The sequence below is a fragment of the Doryrhamphus excisus genome, linkage group LG14 (assembly GCF_037039965.1).
Source record: "Doryrhamphus excisus strain RoL-2023G ecotype Guam linkage group LG14, RoL_Dexc_Guam_v1.1, whole genome shotgun sequence".
NCBI classification, from domain to species: domain Eukaryota; kingdom Metazoa; phylum Chordata; class Actinopteri; order Syngnathiformes; family Syngnathidae; genus Doryrhamphus; species Doryrhamphus excisus.
In genome coordinates this window covers 4,668,016-4,687,653 of record NC_136370.1, presented here as the reverse complement: position 1 = coordinate 4,687,653, position 19,638 = coordinate 4,668,016, and the positions used below count along the sequence as shown (strand labels likewise).

The window sequence follows — 19,638 nt, the reverse complement described above, 5'->3', positions numbered from 1 at the left end:
CTGAGAGAGCAGGAAGGGGGCATACAATACAAAAAAAGAAGGCAAATGTAGTGTGAGAAGGAGAGGGAACTACTGACTACAAGACATCGATTTGGGCATTGTGATCAATTATTAACAGAAAATCACAAGGAAGATCCAAGGGGCTACACAAGTGATTTTAGAATTCATCCAACTTTCTCCAAGAGGTGGTGGAAAGGTGGTGCATAGGTTTACGGTGACTATCCAACCATGCAGCTTCTCCTCACTAGGGTCGCGGGTATGCTGGAGTCAATCCCAGCTGTCTTTGGGTGAGTGGTGGGTCGCCAGCCAATCACAGGGCACATATAGACAAACAACCATTCACACTTACATTCATACCTATGGACAATTTCATTCATTCATTCATTCAATTTCTACCGCTTTTCCTCACGAGGGTCGCGAGGATGCTGGAGCCTACCCCAGCCATCTTTGAGCGAGAGGCGGGGTACACCCTGGACTGGTGGCCAGCCAATCACAGGGCACATATAGACAAACAACCATTCACACTCACATTCATACCTGTGGACAATTTGGAGTCGGCGATCTGTCTTGTTCGTGAAATGTTAAAAAAAACAAGACAAAAGAAAGCGACAGAAGAACACCCCCGCATAACGCAATGCACCCCTCCACAAATAGATTGCAGTCCTGTGGAGAACCTGCAATGTCTTGGTAAAATGAAGAATTAAGAGTGAAAGGTTAGGGTCGCAAGAGGCAAAGGACACTATAGTGTACCATATACCACTGCATTCATACTATATACTACTATACTTACATTTTTTTCAAGGTGGGCAGGGGTGTTAGTGTCTTTATTCATGCGTGAATGATGCTGCTGCAAAAACTCATACAGTAGCAGGTTCTCAATAGTATTTCAAATCATTGGGGGCATAAAAAATGTCTGTCCTATAGGGCAGCCATGACAAAAATGAATGGGAATCACTAGTTTAGTTTAAACAGGTTTGATTCCAAGATTCTTGTCCATATGGCCAAAGGTAAAGTTTTAATAATCACAGGCAAAAGTTGCCCATCTAAAGTACCAATTCTTACCTCAGACAGGAAGGTCTGTGCCGACTTCTGTGCTCCCACGTGTAGCAGATACTCGTACACATACAACGCCAACCTGGAAGGCACAGGAAGTATAAAAAAAGGTTAAAAGACCCAATTTAGCTTGCAAACTTTTCGTGACCTTTCCCTTTCCCCCGTTCTGCATTTTACAAGCAAAGACATTGTTGTAGAGGTGTAAAGCTGAGTCGTTCGCCTGAGCAATGCCGTATGAATAAAATGCCAAAATATTATTTTTTTTTGAAGTTCCACAATGAAATAGCTTGATGTGTCTGAAACGATCAAAGTGCGACTTGCGATGCTTTAATGGGTGAACTTTAAAGGGGGAACGCTTTACGCTATCCTTTTCTACAAACGCCTGAGTGAGCGGCTTTGTCAAACAGCTATTCAAAAACATTAAAAGACATTAAACGTCATCAGACTCTGGCTCTCATCTCCTATAACAATCAGCGACTGCTTACAGAGAGCACAAGAATCTAGTCAATAACTACATTCAATGACGTTAAAAGTAGCAAAAAAACATTCCAATTAAATCACGGCCAATACAAAACAGCCTAGTGGGGTTATAAACAGACACCAATGGTGGAGAGGAGTGGGGAAACCCCTATTGACCCAACATTGTGCTCCCCAACTCCCTGACTTAGTCATGTTTAATAGGCCGTTAATGGACCATCAATCGACCGGCGGTGTGGACATGACTGTGGCCCCGTGCGACTGCAGCAGCTCCTGACGGGACCGATCCGGCCCTAATGAGAGGGACAGCAGACCGTTGTCATCATCAGCTGATCAATGAAACGGGGTTTTGAGATAATCTGTCTGTCTTTATTTCCAGAAGCTCTTCGTATTCCCATTTTTACGAGTATTTTCGTATGATGAAATCCAGAATTAACGTCTCAATTCCTTTTACTGCAGAATCTCCTATAGTCACCGAGTGCTTGGTCGACAATAACAAATAACCGTCAGGGTTTGGAATTAGCCCAGATCACAAAATATGGGCATTAAGACCTCGGCTGTAGGTAACCTCCTGATGTAGTGTTTTACCAATTCCACAAAATGGCAGTAGCAGCTTTTGAAGTATCCTGGAGTAGTAGTAACACACTTGTTTAAAACAGCGCTACAAGCTGACTGAGCAGTTTGTTCCCCGGCACTATTACAACATTGGTTCAGTGGCTACTGTACTGTGCAATACATTTACACATTATACTAGTATACACTTGTACTAATAAATGGCCATGTCCTTTCCACTTTATAATGCACTCTACATCATTATTAAAGTTTGAAAAATATGTTTTTATATACAAAGGCGTCCTTCGTTTATAACAGTTAACTGGTTCCAGACCAGAGGTTGATAAGTGAATTTCTGCAAAGTAGAATTCCATATTTATAAATTGATACATCCGTAGTTCGATGTAAACATGTTTACATTTGAAATATGTTTTTTTGTTTGTTTTGTTTTTTATCAGAGAGACAGACAGAAATAACACCCTTATAGTCCCAACGACCCAATATAGTAGACACACCAACACTGCCAGGTCTGCTTATGAGAAGCAACTTAGGGTTGTTTTTTCTGAAAAAATGCTTACAAATTCCCAATTTTCAGATAGCTGGTCGCTTCTTTCTCTCTAACCATACTGACACATACCTCCCATGATTTCCACCTTAACATAATCGCTGACGGAATTGGCTAATAAATGCGAATCTACTCTTAAACTCTGTCATGGTGAGGAGAAGGAACATATTTCCCTGGCAAACCGCTCAATCATGGTGCAATCTCCCCCTCCCGGACTACACATGTTCAAAGGGCAAACTGAAAAATGGCCTAAAAACAAGTGTGAATGGAAACTAGCTGAATCAGCTGAGTTTAGCAGAGCATGCTGGTGCGGCTGTGTGTGTTAATACAAATAAGCATTTTAAAATGCCCGCTGGCGTCATGCAAGTTCGAATGAAACGAGGACAATAGGCACGTTTATTCTTGCACCCAGTTTGTCCTTACCATCAGACACTCTCAACACACTGAACTTCAAAATAAGAGTGATGTTTGCCACATCCTGTCTAATGATCAAAACAAAATAAGGGCATCATAACAAATATCTTACATTCAGAGGCAATTGGAATTGCATCAGTCTTCTTTAACCACAAGCACAAATATGACATTTTGTTGAGGGTTTTGTAGTAATGTGTGTAGAGGCTGTAATCCCATTAGAACAGTTAGCCAAGCTTCATCCCTTTCTGAAATACTGCACAAAATTGATGCATAGCATTAATAAATGTAAGGATTTTTTGCATTTAATTAACAAACAGATTTTATTGGAAGCTGTTATAGTGGTGAAGTGCAGTTTGTGTTCTGAATGCCTTGTTTGTATTTTACTTCATTTTGCCATTTTTATGCTTGAAAATGCTTATTAATGGTCAAAAACATGTACACTATGCTTACAAATGCATACTTTTGTCTACAAGTAGTCCATAGTCAACTGCGAAACACCAATATAATCTTTTAAATGAATATATTTGGAAAAAAGTGATGGAGTGAAGCAGCAAAAGAAGACTTTTGGAAAGAGCATCTCTCTATTTACTGCTTCTTTAGGTAATTAAACTGAGCATTTACAGCATTGTTATAATTATTCTGTAGATTAAATTGTATTTTTGAGGGCTTTACCATAGTCTGAAACTCAGTAAATCTTACAAGTTTTGGGGGTTCCTTGGGGCGCGACACCCCCAAAAAGTCCCTCAATAGTGCCTACTGCTACTACTTGGCAGAACAAGAACATGTCAGCTGTGGGAAGTTGAGCTACACGCCGTACAACCACTCTTGCCGTGGATTACTGAACATACTGAGAGAGATTCTCCCATCTAAGTGAAAATAATGTACACAAATAACAATTAGTTGATGAATGATGAAAGAAATGTCGTCCAATGCAGAGCTCTAGTGTCTCCACAATTGCGCGACAAGCTCCAGCTCCAGTCTTCAGAAGTCGTGGGGGTTTCAAGCTGGTCTAAAACAACAGGAGCTATTTCGGTATGCAGTGTTTGCAGAACAGACCAGTTTGGACACCTGCCACAAATAGTTAACATGATGTCAGTCAAGTCTATCAACTATCAGCGCCGACGCATTGAGGATATAATTTAAGCACCGCATTTCAGAGAATCGTGTGGGTATTTGATGGCGAAATGTTTATTTAAAAAGAGCAACAGAAAGTGCGGGCTATAAAAGTGGCACAAGTTCATACTGCATGGACATTGAGGTGATGACGACAGCGACCACACAATAAACGTCTTCTTATGCCTTCGGCTCGCTGGCAGGCAGGCGACTCGTGACACAAGAATAGAGCATCATCGCCATAGCTAGCCGCACTTTCAACAACAATCATGAATGAGTCATGTGATCTAACCTACAGCACTTACTGTATCTTAATTTATGCTAGACTACAGGCCGGAGGCTATTTTGGCACATTGCTCCTTACAGGGTGAGGACTGAATTTTTGATGCAAGAAAGGAAAGAACCGACAGGTTCTTCCAGATGCGTCGCAAGAATGCCGTCTAAAAGTTGACCAGCTAAAGCATGCCAGTTCGGCTTGCAAGTAACGTCCATCATGGGCCAATGAAGAACACAGTCAACGACAATGAGGACATGCAGGGTTTGGTACTACTGGTTACTTACTTGGTGTTAATTAATAGACAATTATTTTGGAACTTCAGTAATTGCTTTTTGATTTAAAAACTGTAAATATTCTCAAATTTCAGCCTCTCAAAAGCAAATATTTTTTTAATTTCCAAAGTCATCCATTTGCTTTTATATTGTGCTTTATCTTTCCCATTTCCCCAAGTGTTCTACAACATTCCAAGGGCCAATAAAAATACATTAAAAAAAAAAAGAGTGCGGGCTGCAAATGGCCCCTTGGCCACTCAATGAATCGAAACAACAAGCTTCATATTAAATCACCAAAAAAAATAATCATTAGTTGCAGCCCAAAATATTTAGCCTATTTTGAGTCGGAAGGTGCCACAAAATAGGCTAACTTTCATGAGACAACTGTTCAAGTTGTGAGTTTTTGCCAAACAACATTTGCCGATAAATGTCGTTCAAAGCCGATCACAAAGGCGGATGGGCGTGGCCTACATGTGTACTGTGTCACGTAGACTTGTCAACACCCACATTGAGGAGACAACGGACGCATTTTGTCCGGTATTGCCGGGAGAATCAAAAGTGGTCTGGAAAACCAGCTTTACACAGACTATACCAATCACTCCCTTCGCAAACATAATGCCACTGGACTTTTCCTAGTTTCCTAGTTTCCTTTTCCTAATGTTATTGCCCACCTTCTGATCTTCGGACTCCAAATGTAACTTTTTACCAAAGTGACATTTTGTTTTAGGTAAACAAATTGGTTAGTTGGGAGCTTCTTTTTGTCACACGTCTGTGTGTGGTTGTTTAATGAACATAAACACATCGTGTGTCCAGGCTTATGAAAGCGATACTATAGTATATCGGCTCATTTTCAGTAGCTCACCAAAGGGTCAAAGAATATTTACTTCAACGTTGATACTGTTGAATTCAGGCTTTCAGCCTTCACATAATAAAAATAGCATAAATCCGATGGCCACACTGTTTGAGTGGAGATGTGCTCGGTAAAGAAAGTGGTGCACAATTTACCATATTTTCTGGACTATAAGCCGCTCCGGAGTATAAGTCGCTCAAGGCCAAAAATGCATGATTAGGTAGAAAAAAACATACATAAGTCGCACTGGAGTATAATCTGCATTTTTTGCGGGTAATTTATTTAAAACTACTTGACCAAAACAGACATTACTCTCCTCTTGGAAGGCAAGTTCTAACATTAATAAAAGAAAAGAACAGGCTGAATAGGTGTAAGATATGCTAACACAATGGTTATTCAGATACACAAAAAATAAACATGAACAGAAAAGCTGTCCGCTGTTTATGTAACATAAACAACATAAACAGTTTTTCATGCATAAGTTGCTCTGAAAAATAAATCACAGGAACAGCCAACCTATGAAAAAAAGTGCGACTTATAGTCCGGAAAATACGGTAAATGCCATAATGTCATAAATAAAGCATAAATGATTGACAGCTCTAATAGTGATGAAACCTGGACACTGACTTTATTCAGCCAAGGCTCCAGGAGGACGAGGGTGAGGATATCCCCAACCCCAACTTACTCAGTACAGCAGATATTTATTATGTTATTCTACAGGGGTTAACTTCTCTTTACACTTGTATGAACAGTACATTGAATGAAAACATTTCTTCTACATAAATGTCTTGATTGTCACAATTTGACCCTGAACGCAGACCCTTCTGCAGCAGTGGACAAGGGTGGACAAACTTCAAGGTCCAAGACTGCTGTTGTGCTGACAGCCTCTTTCCACACACACACACACACACACACACACACACACTTGACCACACGGCCGCAGGAATCTGACCACTTTCTTAGGAGCTCCCAGCAATTTGTAGGTCACAAAGCTCTCAGTGACCGCTGGTGTAGAGTGTAAGACACTGTCACTTGCAGGTCATCAGTCCCACAGACACACACACACACATAGGACCATAAAGTGCTTACCAGTGCCTTTTTCTGCACCAAAAACCACACATGAGCACCTATGGGGATCCCATGCTGGTGCCAAGACAACACTCTTGTATGGATTTCAAAAGTAAAGGGTGCCGCTTCATTTATGTTCACGTGGAGCACTTGGTTTGGCGTCTGGAGGTCCGTCGTCCCTCTCAGGAGTCCTTCGATGAAACTTTTATGTGTGGTGCCTATGTGTTTTGGTGCATTATTCAAGCTTGAGGACAAGGGGGTAAAGCGATAAGAATAGTATGGAGGGTTGGCGGGTGGGGGGGGGTTAGTTAGGAACCATTTGTGGGTGGTATTAGAGGAAGATTTAAGTTATTCAAGTTATATTCACTGCTAACAAACACCAAAAATGAAGGATAACAAAGGTATCAACTCATTTTATCCAAGCGGAGACTGAGGACAGCAACAAAACAGAGCACGGCAGCAAAGTGAAGACTGTGGAGTGTATTGTAGCAATAGCATCGAGCACCGTGGTGAGCAGGTAGGTAATGTGCTGTGGGAAAGGGGTTACAGGGTTTTTTCTTTTGTTCACATGGGAACATTTTCAGGTGGAAAGAGCCCTGAAAGGGTAAATAAGTGGAAAAATCTGGCAACATTGCCAGTGTCGTTTCTGTATAAACAGACAAACCACTACTTTCTCAAAGTGATGACTTTGTCGCCCCTTTGCTGTCACATGATCAGAAGTGAGCGTTGCCGGGAAGCCAACATAATATCGGAATATTTCGGTGTACCTTATGCATTACATTGTTTTCAACCAGTGATCCTATTGACTATTTACTATTCCGACACAGTGTGGATTGCTGTGCCCCTTTCACACAGACTTGCAAAAAATAACTGCACTGCTCATCCTTGCTTTGTAATACACCTCATTAATGTAACAGTGCTTGTAAAACCCAGCATTTGTGTGGCATTTTTCCCCTCCATGACACTGTTCTGTACAAAAGGCACAGACAGACGAGTCCATCCGGCAATTTCCCCATCAGAGCTGTTATGCACCACAATGCCGGGACAGGGTTTGTGTATTTGAAAAAGATCCACTTTGACACAGATCTGCAAACACAACTGAACTGTCCTTCCAGAAAAATCTAACTTTTGAATATTCTATGTAGACTTTGCCCCTTTCACACAGCACGGGAAAAGATGCAATTTTCCTAACTGTTTCCCCGCTTCTCTGTTATAAACTGGTGTTGTTGCTGTGTGAAAACCCACACTGTTGCCTGCTTTCCCTTCACTGTGTTCTGTTTAAAAGACACAGCCAGGGTAATGTGGGTCTGCTGCAGTTATTCTGTGAGAAAGGCTCCGGACTGAGTCGCAATGTAGCACAAATGTTACACTATTAGCATTTTGGTTGGGTGTATATGCAGAGATTAAAGATATGGTATCCTATGTTTTCTGCAGGTTTAAGTACTTTTGTGACGTATTTTCAAATGTTTGTATGAACCAACAATCAGAAGGACTGTTTTTAATCTGGATTTAGCTTAGAACTGGTCTCAAGTAAACAGAAAAATCAAGTAGATAGAACATCCAACCTTGTTTTCCCTCCCACTTTCAAAATTTCAGCCTCAGCTCGACCCGGATCGTCCGACTAAAAGCACAATCTTCTCCCTCCATCACACCATGTGCGCTAACCTCCTGACCCCCAGCGCCGATCCCTCTTGTGCTTTGTGGGGGGAAAAAATGGAACATGTAGTGACGGCGTGGGGGGGGGGCATGCACATATAAAAGTGAGAAATCTTTCCCCCCCGGTGCCCATGACCGCCACACCTAAACATGTTACGAGAAAGCGCCTTCTTCTTTATCTTGACAATAGCAGCCCCTCTTTAAACATGGATGAGTCCGCCTTGCTGTATCTGGCTCAAGTGGGAGGCAAAGCTGAGAGAGCAGATGCTCGGCTCCGTCTCAATAATTCAACACAAGGAGCAGCAAAAGGATGGGGAAAGTGGGAGATGAAGGAGATGCCGGGATGAGCAGCTGCAGGACAAAAGGGAAGGCTTTTTACCTGCCCTGTGGTGTGTCGGAGGAGTTTAACACAACATAATGCACTGAAACACCAACATGCACTTTGAGTTGAACTTTTAAACCAATGCATGTCAATGCTGTGACCTCATATTGTGCCCTGGTAGTGAGTCCCGTTCAACACTGTAGTGAACAATCGTCTGCAAACAAAGAAACCCGAGGCTGCTGCGGCTTTAGCCCTAACCAGCACACAATCACCCCGTTAAATGCCTCGCTAAATTGTCCCTGCTCTGTTCGGCAACACCGATTTGGTACTTTTGCACAGTAGTGCCTTGCTGGAGTGGAGGAAATGTAAAAGTTAAGAGGCGCACTAGTGCAAGGGGCTGCATCCGCAAATGGAGCACCCACACGCGGCTACGATGTGGTTTGATGAGCCGCATGGAGCAGTGTGAAGTAAAATCTAGCAAACATAAACATATATATGTACTATTTTCATACAATTCATTATTCCCCACTACTATTACGACCACACTTGCAAGTTCTTAGCCATGGGGAGCCCCACATGCTAGCCACACTTGCTGCACAACTTTACCCGGCTCTTGCAGCTCCGCTCCGGGTTAGCTAACTGTAGCCAACAATGGAAGAAAGCTGCAGGAGCAATTACCAAACAAAGCGAATTTACTTGCTAGGCAGCAGTTTGCGCAGAAGTTCATCAGCTAGCAAGTTTAGCCAACTAGCCTTAGCACTCCCCATCATGGAAGTGTGCAAACAGTGCACTTACTTCTCTCTCGCTTGGCTGTCTGAGGGGACCACAGCTCCTTTACCCTTGCCGTACATCGTGGAAGCTGCTCGGCGACTTTATTTTATCCCACTCGGCACCTGTCAAAGAAAGCTAGCAGGTATCTCCATAGCTACCCAGTTAGTGTTGTCTCCCTCTCTCGATCTCTTTCTCTCCCTCCTCTGTCTCGTTTTCTCTCTCTCTCTCTCTCTCTCTCTCTCTCTCTCTCTCTCTCTCTCTCCCTCTCTCTCTCCCCCTCTCTCCTCTCTCTCTCTCTCTTTGCTCCGATTTCCTTTTTTTTTTACATCCCAACATTGCCCACAAATCAGGCAGGGTTTCACCAGAGGGGGGAACTTGAAACCGTCCGCTGGTGGAGCTTTTTTTTTCAATCGCTGTTCCAGGATTCAGCTCTCATCCCCCTGTTAAGCAAAGGTGGGGGCTTCTTAAAGGCACAGCGTCTTTTTTTGCCTCTGACAACTTTACTTCAAGTTCGAATGGGCGTCAAGTTCAGGCCTGGTCGGCTTATGAGTCATTGTTTCGGGGCACGGAATTAATTTTTTGTAAAGTTAGAGTTTGGTCTGGTTAAAATGAACTTTAGTATGAATCCTGAACATTTTCAAGAGCATTCAGTGATTTTGCCTTTTATTTATTGGTCATGATGACATCCATCCATCCATTTTCTATACCACTTATCCTCACAAGGGTCGCAGGGTATGCTGGAGCCTATCCCAGCTGACTTCAGACAAGGGGCGGGGTACACCCTGGACTGGTGGCCAGCCAATCACAGGGCACATATAGACAAACAACCATTCACACTCACATTCATACCTATGGACAATTTGGAGTGGCCATTTAACCTAGCATGTTTTTGGAATGTGGGAGGAAAGGTCATGCACACACGCAATGTTGCAGAGTAATGCCATTGCAATTTTGTCATCAAAATATGATAGGAAGAGTCAAAGTAATCCAAAATTCACAACACGTGGTATACATTTGAGTTCATGCTTACATATGTATGATTTCATCTCTCGCAAGTCATTAACAGTCAAAATAATCAGAAAGACTCAAAATAAGACACAGGAAGTGATGATACTGTGCTTATGTTTGGGTAGGATACATTCACTCACTTCATGGAGTTTTAATGTCCAGGTATGCTGTCGCTGTTGGTGGTGGAAGTATGCGTCCTGTCCCTTTAAGAGTGTGTATAGATGGACGCTGTCTGTTTGTGTGTGTGTGTGTGTGTGTGTGTGTGCATGTGTGTGTGCAATGCAAGGGACAGGCAGTGTGTTCTGTTTTCGTGCTACTAGCTGTGGGAAGGGCACAGCTGACTATGTGTGTGCTTGCATGCATGGCTGTGCGTACGTGCGTGTGTGCAAGCGTTTTTGTACAAGCTTTATTTTCGTTCATGTGTGACGACAAGCGTCTTCTGACAAGTCGGGGGCAATAAGAGAGGAGAAAGATAATAAAAACACATAGGGTTTAAAATCAGCATTTAGGATTAGAATCAGTAATAAAAACTGAACAAGATTAGAGGTTAATTACGTATTTGTTAGCTAGCATTCCCCTCCACCGTACAAATGGTAGAGTCCTGTCCGTCAATTCATATATTATTATATATAAAATGGAAAATAGCCTAATACGGCAATTCAGGAGTTCTTTCCTCACCTTTGTTTGAGGAATTTGTTTTGAGACTGAATTTGAGACACCCCCCCCCCCCCCCCCCCGCCACAGATTGCAAATGATATAGTCCATTCCGAAAAAACTAGCCTACTGACCAAAATGTGGGTGGAAAAAAAACTAATATTATAATACCCCCCCCCCCATTCAAAATGTTTGTTCGTCAGACATACGATAATTCCACGCTCAAAAATTTCGGAATATACCATAATTTGAGCCTTCGGTGCAAGGTTTTTCATGTTATGGTTAGCCCAATGTGCCTCGTTACAACCAGCTGGGGGCGCTGTTCTGCCAATGGCATCTTTTTGTGCACAGAAGCCTTTACTCTACCATCCACGGTCTGGGATCTTCTTTGACTAGAGCAGATGGTCAAATCGGGTATGCAAGCTCATTTAAAGTTTCTGGTTTGAGTTTTTGGACCTGGTCCCAAACTGTACTTCATTTTAAGCACACCACAACTGCACGTGTGACGTTTGGCCACCATGATTGTGTGTTGTGTTGTGAGCCAGGTGATATCTGTATGCATGAGGCATCATCTCAGGCTAACTGGCTGCTGAAGCTGTGCGGAGCAGCATCTATCATCCCAACCCGCTGATGAATGTCTGTCCTGAGTGGCTCTGCTGTGGCTGAGGGAGGGGAGAGCGCACCGAGGACTGGAAGGAGGGATGGAGGAGGAGGATGGGGAACAGTTGAGTGAGGGATGCGGGAAAGTAAGACTGGCATGCAAAAGACAAGAAATGAAAGAGGAGAAGAAGAACAGTGGGAAACATGTGAGTGCACAAGTGAGTGCGGAAAAGAAAGTGGGTCAGAGGAGAGTAGGATGATGTGAAAGAGGAGGAAGGAGATGGAGAGATGGTACCGGAGGGACAGGCAGGGAAGGAGGAGGAAGCAGAGGAGGAATCGGGATGAGGGAGCGGGGGTGAATTGGGGTGGCGTCACTCCATGCTCAGAGCTAAATGTTGTTCTAAAATCATCGTAATCATCATCCTGTATGTGTCATACAGTATTTGACATACAGTATTCAGACTGCAACTTTGAAAACCTTGAAAAAGCTTTGAAGACATTTAGCATTTCAACATGATGATGATAACCATTATTATTATTTTTTTATTATTTTTATTATTATTATTATTATTATTCATTCATTTTCTACCGCTTTTTCCTCACGAGAGTCACGCGGGGTGCTGGAGCCTATCCCAGCTGTCTTTGGCAGAGTACACCCTGGACTGGTGGCCAGCCAATCACAGGGCACATGTAGACAAACAACCATTCACACTCACATTCATACCTATGGACAATTTGGAGTGGCCAGTTAACCTAGCATGTTTTTGGAATGTGGGAGGAAACCGGAGTACCCGGAGAAAACCCACACATGCACGGGGAGAACATGCAAACTCCACACAGAGATGGCCGAGGGTGGAATTGAACCCTGGTCTCCCAGCTGTGAGGTCTGCACGCTAACCACTTGCTCGCCGTGCCACCCACCACCATTTTTATTTTTATTTTTATTTTTATTTTTATTTTTATTTTTATTTTTATTTTTATTTTTATTTTCATTTTCATTTTCATTTTCATTTTCATTTTCATTTTCATTTTCATTTTCATTTTCATTTTTATTTTTATTTTTATTTTTTATGTAGGAAGTCTCCAGCCTTGGCGATTCTTGAACACTGTTGGCAAGAATTCTCTGCCATCTGCCATCTGACCTAGCTTTTGTATCCTGCACCTAAACCATGATGTTGAACAATCTTTGCTCTCAGGCTCTAAAGTTGGCAGCTGTTTTGAGGCTAGCATGGTGCTACTCTTCAAAGAAGATGCAACTTGCATTCAAATTAGGCATGTCCGATGATATTGGCTTTTTTGCCGAAATCTGATATGAACTGATATATGTCAATATTGTCCAACTCTCAATTGCCGATATCAGCCGATACCAATATGTGTAACACATGTATATATGTAACATGACATATCTCCTGTGGTGGAATGAACACGCCCCAGCGACCCTCGTGAGGAAAAAGCGGTAGAAAATGAATGAATGAATGAATGAATGATCAGGAAAAAATGTGACACCGATATCAGCCGATATTGCAGTTTTATGCTGATATCGGGTCGATAATTATCATCCATAATTAAAATACATTATTTTTACTTGTATTGTTTGTAACGGTACATAAAAATACAGGCAATTTATTACAATAATAACACTAGTACTACTACCACAGATATATGTATTTATTATTTTTATTATTATTACTAGTAGTAGTAGTAGTAGCAGCAGTAGTAGTAAGTATAAAAACAATTTATTAATATTATTATTACTATTATTAGTAGTAGTATGAAGTTACATTTGAATAATTTATTTACATTTTAGTTTGTAATATTTTGAATGAATCACACTCATTTTAATACGTGCAAGGACAACATTAGGTACTCCTGTGCATTAATAATGTTCAATTTGAGCTGTAATTACTTTACCAATATGTTTATCATCACGGTACTCGTGGTTCACTGTGCTGTGCCGATGTCCAGCATGACTTCAAATCAGGATTCATTTCCACAAATTGTGTATCATTGTGATTCTGCAATTCGGGGCAAAGTGCGCGGCTGAGCCTAAAGTCTGGATGGACAGATGACGAGCGCTGAGGACTGATGGCGACAGAAGGCCAACATGCTTATCAGCTGCTACATGTTTGATAAAGCAGAGGAAGCAAAGTGATACTGCTGGTGCGCAGAAGGAAAGAAGGCCGTGTTCCTGAGGATCACTGGGTTCTCGGATCAATAGTGCTGCTAGGGAAAGGGAGACAGTGATAGAGTTTGTGGTCAGGAGCTTAAAGAGATACCTGCACCATCACTTTCTCATCTTTCTCTGGTGTCCACACAGATGGGAAGGAGAGTGGTGCTTTTGCTTTTGCTTCAGACACCCGCGTGGACAAGCCGCTGCATTTTGTTCGATTTCATCAATGGCTAACACCAACACAAATGTAACGTACGCTCATTATTGTCTACATGAGCGAGTAGCAAGGTACTGTGCCTACAGTCAAACGTAGTGGTGGTAGTGTCATGGTCTATGAGTGCTGCCGGCACTGTGGAGCCGTGGTTCACTGAGTTAAAGTGCCTTGCGTGTGGACAATATACTGCTATACTACTCTACTCTACATGCCTTCATGAACTACTCTCAGATGACAGGCAATTCAAAACATATATACAAATACATTTTTAAAATACATCATTAAATAGATGAAGGAATAAGTAAACAAATCAAGACTTAAAAGGCTAAAAATAAAATCAATAAAAGTGTTAGAAACAATACAAATAAATAAACATGACTTCAATAAGTGTAAATAATAATAAAAGAAATCAAACTAACATTGATTACATAAAAATGAATAAATGAATTTTAAATAAATAAAACCAAAAATGAATTAAAAGCCTAAAAAACAATAAAAAATAAAGATGACTTAAATAATACTGTACATAATCATAAATAATTTACAAATAAAAATGATTGAATAAAAGTGTAAACAAAATTATCAATAAATCCATCCATCTATTTTCTGTCCTTATGCTGGAGCCTACTCCCTTGAAAAATAAAAATTGAATTATTAATGATTCATAAAATTACTTACATAAATGTAAAAAATAATAACATAAATTTAAATTACTTAAAGAATAGTGTCAATAATAATAAAATACAATGTTTTTTGTGTACATATATGAGTTAGATAAATATTGAAAATAAATAGAAATTAAAAATGAAAGGTTAAATGGCGACTCCAAATTGTCCATAGGTATGAATGTGAGTGTGAATGGTTGTTTGACTATATGTGCCCTGTGATTGGCTGGCCACCAGTCTCCACCTCTTGCCCCAAGTAGCATAGGGATGGATGGACTTAATGACTGGAGAATGTGGGTCCCACGGTGAGACCTTTTCAGAACGACTGCTCCAAAGTATATCCACATTGACAGCATTGTGCCTAATAACCAGTTCCCCAAGCGATGCTCTGCTCCAGAATGCCACAGGTCACGTAGGAATTCATGTTTCTATCTCAGTGAACCACAGCTCCCTGGTTCCAGTGACACTCGTGCAGCAGCAGACCACGACGCTACCACCATACGTGACTGCAGGCAGCATTATCTTCCTATTTGCTTGTGTTGCTGGCTGTTTAGTCAATAATGGCTGTGTCAATATACTGCTGTACAAGTTGTACACTGACTACTCTCAAGCATGCAAAGAAATACTGAAATGCTTGGGAAAATGGTGTGTGTGTGTGGATGGTAACTTATGTAAATTCCGAGGGGAGTTAGGTTAATTGGGGCTGGAAAAGTGGGTGGGTGTGTCGCTCCCCTCTACGAGTGCCTTATTTACATGGCAAAGCTGTAATTACCCTAACGAAGCCGCTATCGCACGGGCGGGGTTTGGGGAGAGTGCACGTGCACACACACTGTCGATCTCCAAACAGGTTGTAGCTCAATCACGGCAAACCTGTATTTTTCATCACTCCACAAGGCTTCCATTCACATACTCTTTTCTAATTGAATGGCTTCCTTTTGCCTGCCAATCAGTAGTCTTGTTGGAATTTCTCTATTAGAGCTCATTGGCTTCGAAGAGCGAGCGTCTGTAGCACTCGGCAATCACAGCGCTCCCGTCTGTGGTAAAAACACCATCGGGAAAAAAAAGACCACCCAATCAAAATTTCAAGTGATTGTTTCAGAAAATTCAGCTTCTTGAATGTGCCGTACGTTCACAATTTCGAGGTCACGATGTCACATGGTGACTAATAGAAGATAAAATGCTACGACTGTCATGTCACTGTCTTTCTCCAGCTTGGGACTCACCTTCGTGCGACACTAAAGCAAACAAACTCCTGTGCGAACGATGGTGATGGTAATGGTAATGGTAATGGTAATGGTAATGGTAATGGTAATGGTAATGGTAATGGTAATGCTAATGCTAATGCTAATGCTAATGCTAATGGTTTTATTTCATTTGAACATGCATCAGATTACAATTGAATGCATCACATAATCAGTTCACAGTTCCACATGTCCAAAAGGAGTAGGAAGAAGCAAAGCTTATTAAATCCTACCCCTCCATCTGGTACTTTTACAATCAGTAACTGTTACATTTGTTCACTTCCTGCTTTCCATAATACAGTTTAAGGTTTTTTTTTTAATAATGTACCTCGTACAGCTATGACCATACAATGACATAATGAGTACCATAGTACATAGTACATAGTATTAGTACATAATATAGTGATATATATAGCACATCATGACTGGTTCAAGACTCTTCATCCTTGTATTTAGCAAACATCAACTGCTTGTATTGTTTCTTGAATTGGCTCATCGTTGTGCATTGTTTGAGGTCCTTACTCAATCCATTCCATAGTTTGATTCCACATACTGAAATGCTATGGCTAGCATAACGTAGTCCTAGCATAGAAGTGTTTCAAATGTACTTCTTCCCTGAGATCATATTTCTCCTCTCTTGTAGAGAAGTATTGGATGACATTTTTAGCTAATTGGTTGTTTTTAGCCTTATGCATTATTTTAGCTGTTTGAAGATGAACTATATCAGCAAGTTGAAGTATTTGTGATTTTAGAAATAAGGAGTTAGTATGTTCTCTGTAGGTGGCATTATGAATTATCCTTACTGACCTTTTTTGCGGTACATTTAGCGAGTGAAGATTGCTTTTATAGTTATTATCCCATATTTCCACACAATAAGTAAGATATGGTAGAACCAGAGAGCAATAAAAAGTGTGGAGTGATTTCTGATTGAGAACAAATTTTGCTTTGTTCAATACTGAAATATTTCTGGCCACCTTATGTTGTATATTTGTAATATGAGGTTTCCAGCTCATATTTTCATCTATTGTGATCCCCAGAAATGCATTTTCGTTCACCCTTTCAATGTCTACATCTTCTATTTGTATTTGCTGGTGCGTGTCCTTTCTGCGATAGAAAGCTTCATAGGTAGAATGGCACTCACCAAGGCAGAATAAGTGAGTTAAAGAAAACTGCGGGGCTCCGTCAGCTATCTTGTTGAAGTATTTTGTCACATTAGTGGCCAATGGGAGAAGTACAGCCCTCGGGAATGGATAGAAATGATGGTATTGTTTATGGGACGATTATTCATGGTCATATAATATGACCAAAAAGTTGATTTATTTCAGGACCAGTTCCTGAAAGAACACAGATGTATTTCAAATGTTTATTTTGTTTCATAGTGATGATTAGAACTATCCCAAATTCAACCCTAGAATATTGGAATATTACTTATGACTAGGGATGTCCGATATCGGCACAAAAATGTGATATGGGATTTTCATCCCCATCATGAACACCGATATTAAAAAATGAGTTACACATATCGGTTGATATCGGAAATTAAGAGTTGGACAATATCAGTTTTCAGCAACAAAGCCACAATCGGACATCCCTACTTATGACCAACTGAAAAGATTGAACATGTACAGTACGAGGTCGGAGCTCCTCCCTGAATTACTGCAGCAATACCGTGTGGCATGGAGTCGATCAGTCGGGCGTTATGAGAACCCAGGCTGCTCTGATCGTGGCCTTCAGCTCTTCTGCACTGTTGGGTCTGGTTGGGTCATTTTCTTCTTGACAATACAACACAGTTTCTATTGGGTTCAGGTCAGGCGAGTTTGCTGGCCAATTAAGTACGGGGATACCAGCAGATGACATGGCACCCCAAACCATGACATCACTTTCCACAGTCGGGTATGCTTTGGTCCATTGTGTGTTTTCAGGTACAACTGCAAGTACAGTGCAGCCTTTTACCAGGAAGTTTTAGAACACTTCATGCTTTCGCTGCTGACCAACTTTATGCAGATTTCCTTTTCCAAAAGAACTTGGCACCTGTACCCAATGCCTAAACTACCACAACCTGGTTTAAGGACCATGGCATCCCTGCCCTTTACTGGCCAACAAACTCATCTGACCTCAACCCCATAGAATGGGTTAGCCATGCGGTACAGCCAAGAGGAAAATGCCACATGCCAGACCCAACAATGTAGAGGGTATGATAAGATAAGATATGCCTTTATTAGTCCCACACGGGGAAATTCCAAGAAGAGCTGAAGGCTGTCAAAACATCAGAGGAGTGCCTCAGACTGATGGACTCCAAACAATGCTGTATTGCTGCAGTAATTCAGGTAGAAGGAGCTCCAACCAAGTACTGAGTGCTGTACATGCTCATACTTTTGCCAACATTTCTAAAATCATTTCTTATTGGTCATAAGTACTTTTTAAATATTTTTTTAATATATGTTTGCGTGTAATGAATATACTGTATATATAGTTTGAAAGTTTCACTTTTCAAATGAAATCACTGATATAAATCAACTATTTGGACAAATTTATTGAGCAGTGCATGTAGTTACAAGGATTGCTCCTCCCTCCAGTTATTAATAAAATAACTCCAAATAATCCACAAAGTCAAAGTCTGTGGTATGCTTGTTTATTTAAAAGCACATCAGCAGCATCAACCTGTCGTATAATGCATATAATGCAATCTCTCCTCCTGCCAGTTATTAACCATAACCACCATGCACCATCGAAATAAATTTAAAGACTCGACATAATCCCCAAAAGTTGAAATCCACAGTACATGCATTAAGTTATAGGAGCATGTGCGTGCTTACATGTTGAATAATGAACGCAATCTCTCCTCCTGCCGATTATTAACGATAACCACATTCTACAATAGAACTACACAGAAACAACTCAAAATAATCAATTGAGTCAAAATCCATGCACAGGAACACCCAGGTGCACAACATAAACCAGTCATGTAATGAATGCAATCTCTCCCCCCACCAGTTATTCATAACATCTACCTGGCACAATAAAAATGAATTTGAATGACTCAAAATAGTTCCCAAAAGTCAAAATCCACAGTACACACACTAAGGAAGAGGAATATGTGCACACTTACATGTCAATGAATGGAATCTCTCCTCCTGCCGATTATTAATGATAACCACACTCTACAATAGATATACACAGAAACAACTCAAAATAATCAATTGAGTCAAAATCCATGCACAGGAACACTCAGGTGCACAACATAAACCAGTCATGTAATGAATGCAATCTCTCCCCCCACCAGTTATTTATAACAACTACCTGACACAATAAAAATGAATTGAACGACTCAAAATAGTTCCCAAAAGTATATCCACAGTACACGCACTAAGGAAGAGGAATATGTGCACACTTACATGTCAATGAATGGAATCTCTCCTCCCGCCAGTTATTAACAATCACCACCGTACACAATAGAAATACTAAATACAAATACTCAAAATAATCCATTCAGTCAAAGTCCAGCGCATGCTTGCTCATGCACAGGCACACACAGCTACCCAACGTAAACGTGTCATGAAATGAACGCAATCTCTCCTCCCACCAGTTATTATTAATAACCACCTGGTACAATAGAATGAACTGAAAGACTCAAAATAGTTCTCAAAAGGTCAAAATCCACGGTAAACACACTCAGGTATAGGTAGGCCGATATGT

At 41.1% G+C, this 19,638-nt stretch overlaps 1 protein-coding gene across 5 annotated transcripts in view; it reads right to left on the bottom strand.

Annotated features, from left to right (window-relative positions):
* The window catches only part of LOC131140099 (single-stranded DNA-binding protein 3), a 44,383-nt gene extending 34,575 nt beyond the window's left edge, over positions 1-9,808 (bottom strand). For 2 of the 5 annotated variants that reach the window (XM_058090222.2, XM_058090223.2), the window contains exons 1-2: positions 9,415-9,808; positions 1,063-1,135 (exon numbers count right to left, since the gene is read on the bottom strand). In XM_058090222.2, coding sequence (XP_057946205.2) covers positions 1,063-1,135; positions 9,415-9,470 — 129 coding nt within the window. In that variant the 5' untranslated portion in view covers positions 9,471-9,808. The remainder of the gene's footprint in view (positions 1-1,062; positions 1,136-9,414) is intronic. The other 3 variants (XM_058090221.2, XM_058090225.2, XM_058090224.2) reach the window with 3 other exon arrangements.
* Positions 9,809-19,638: the final 9,830 nt, after the last annotated feature.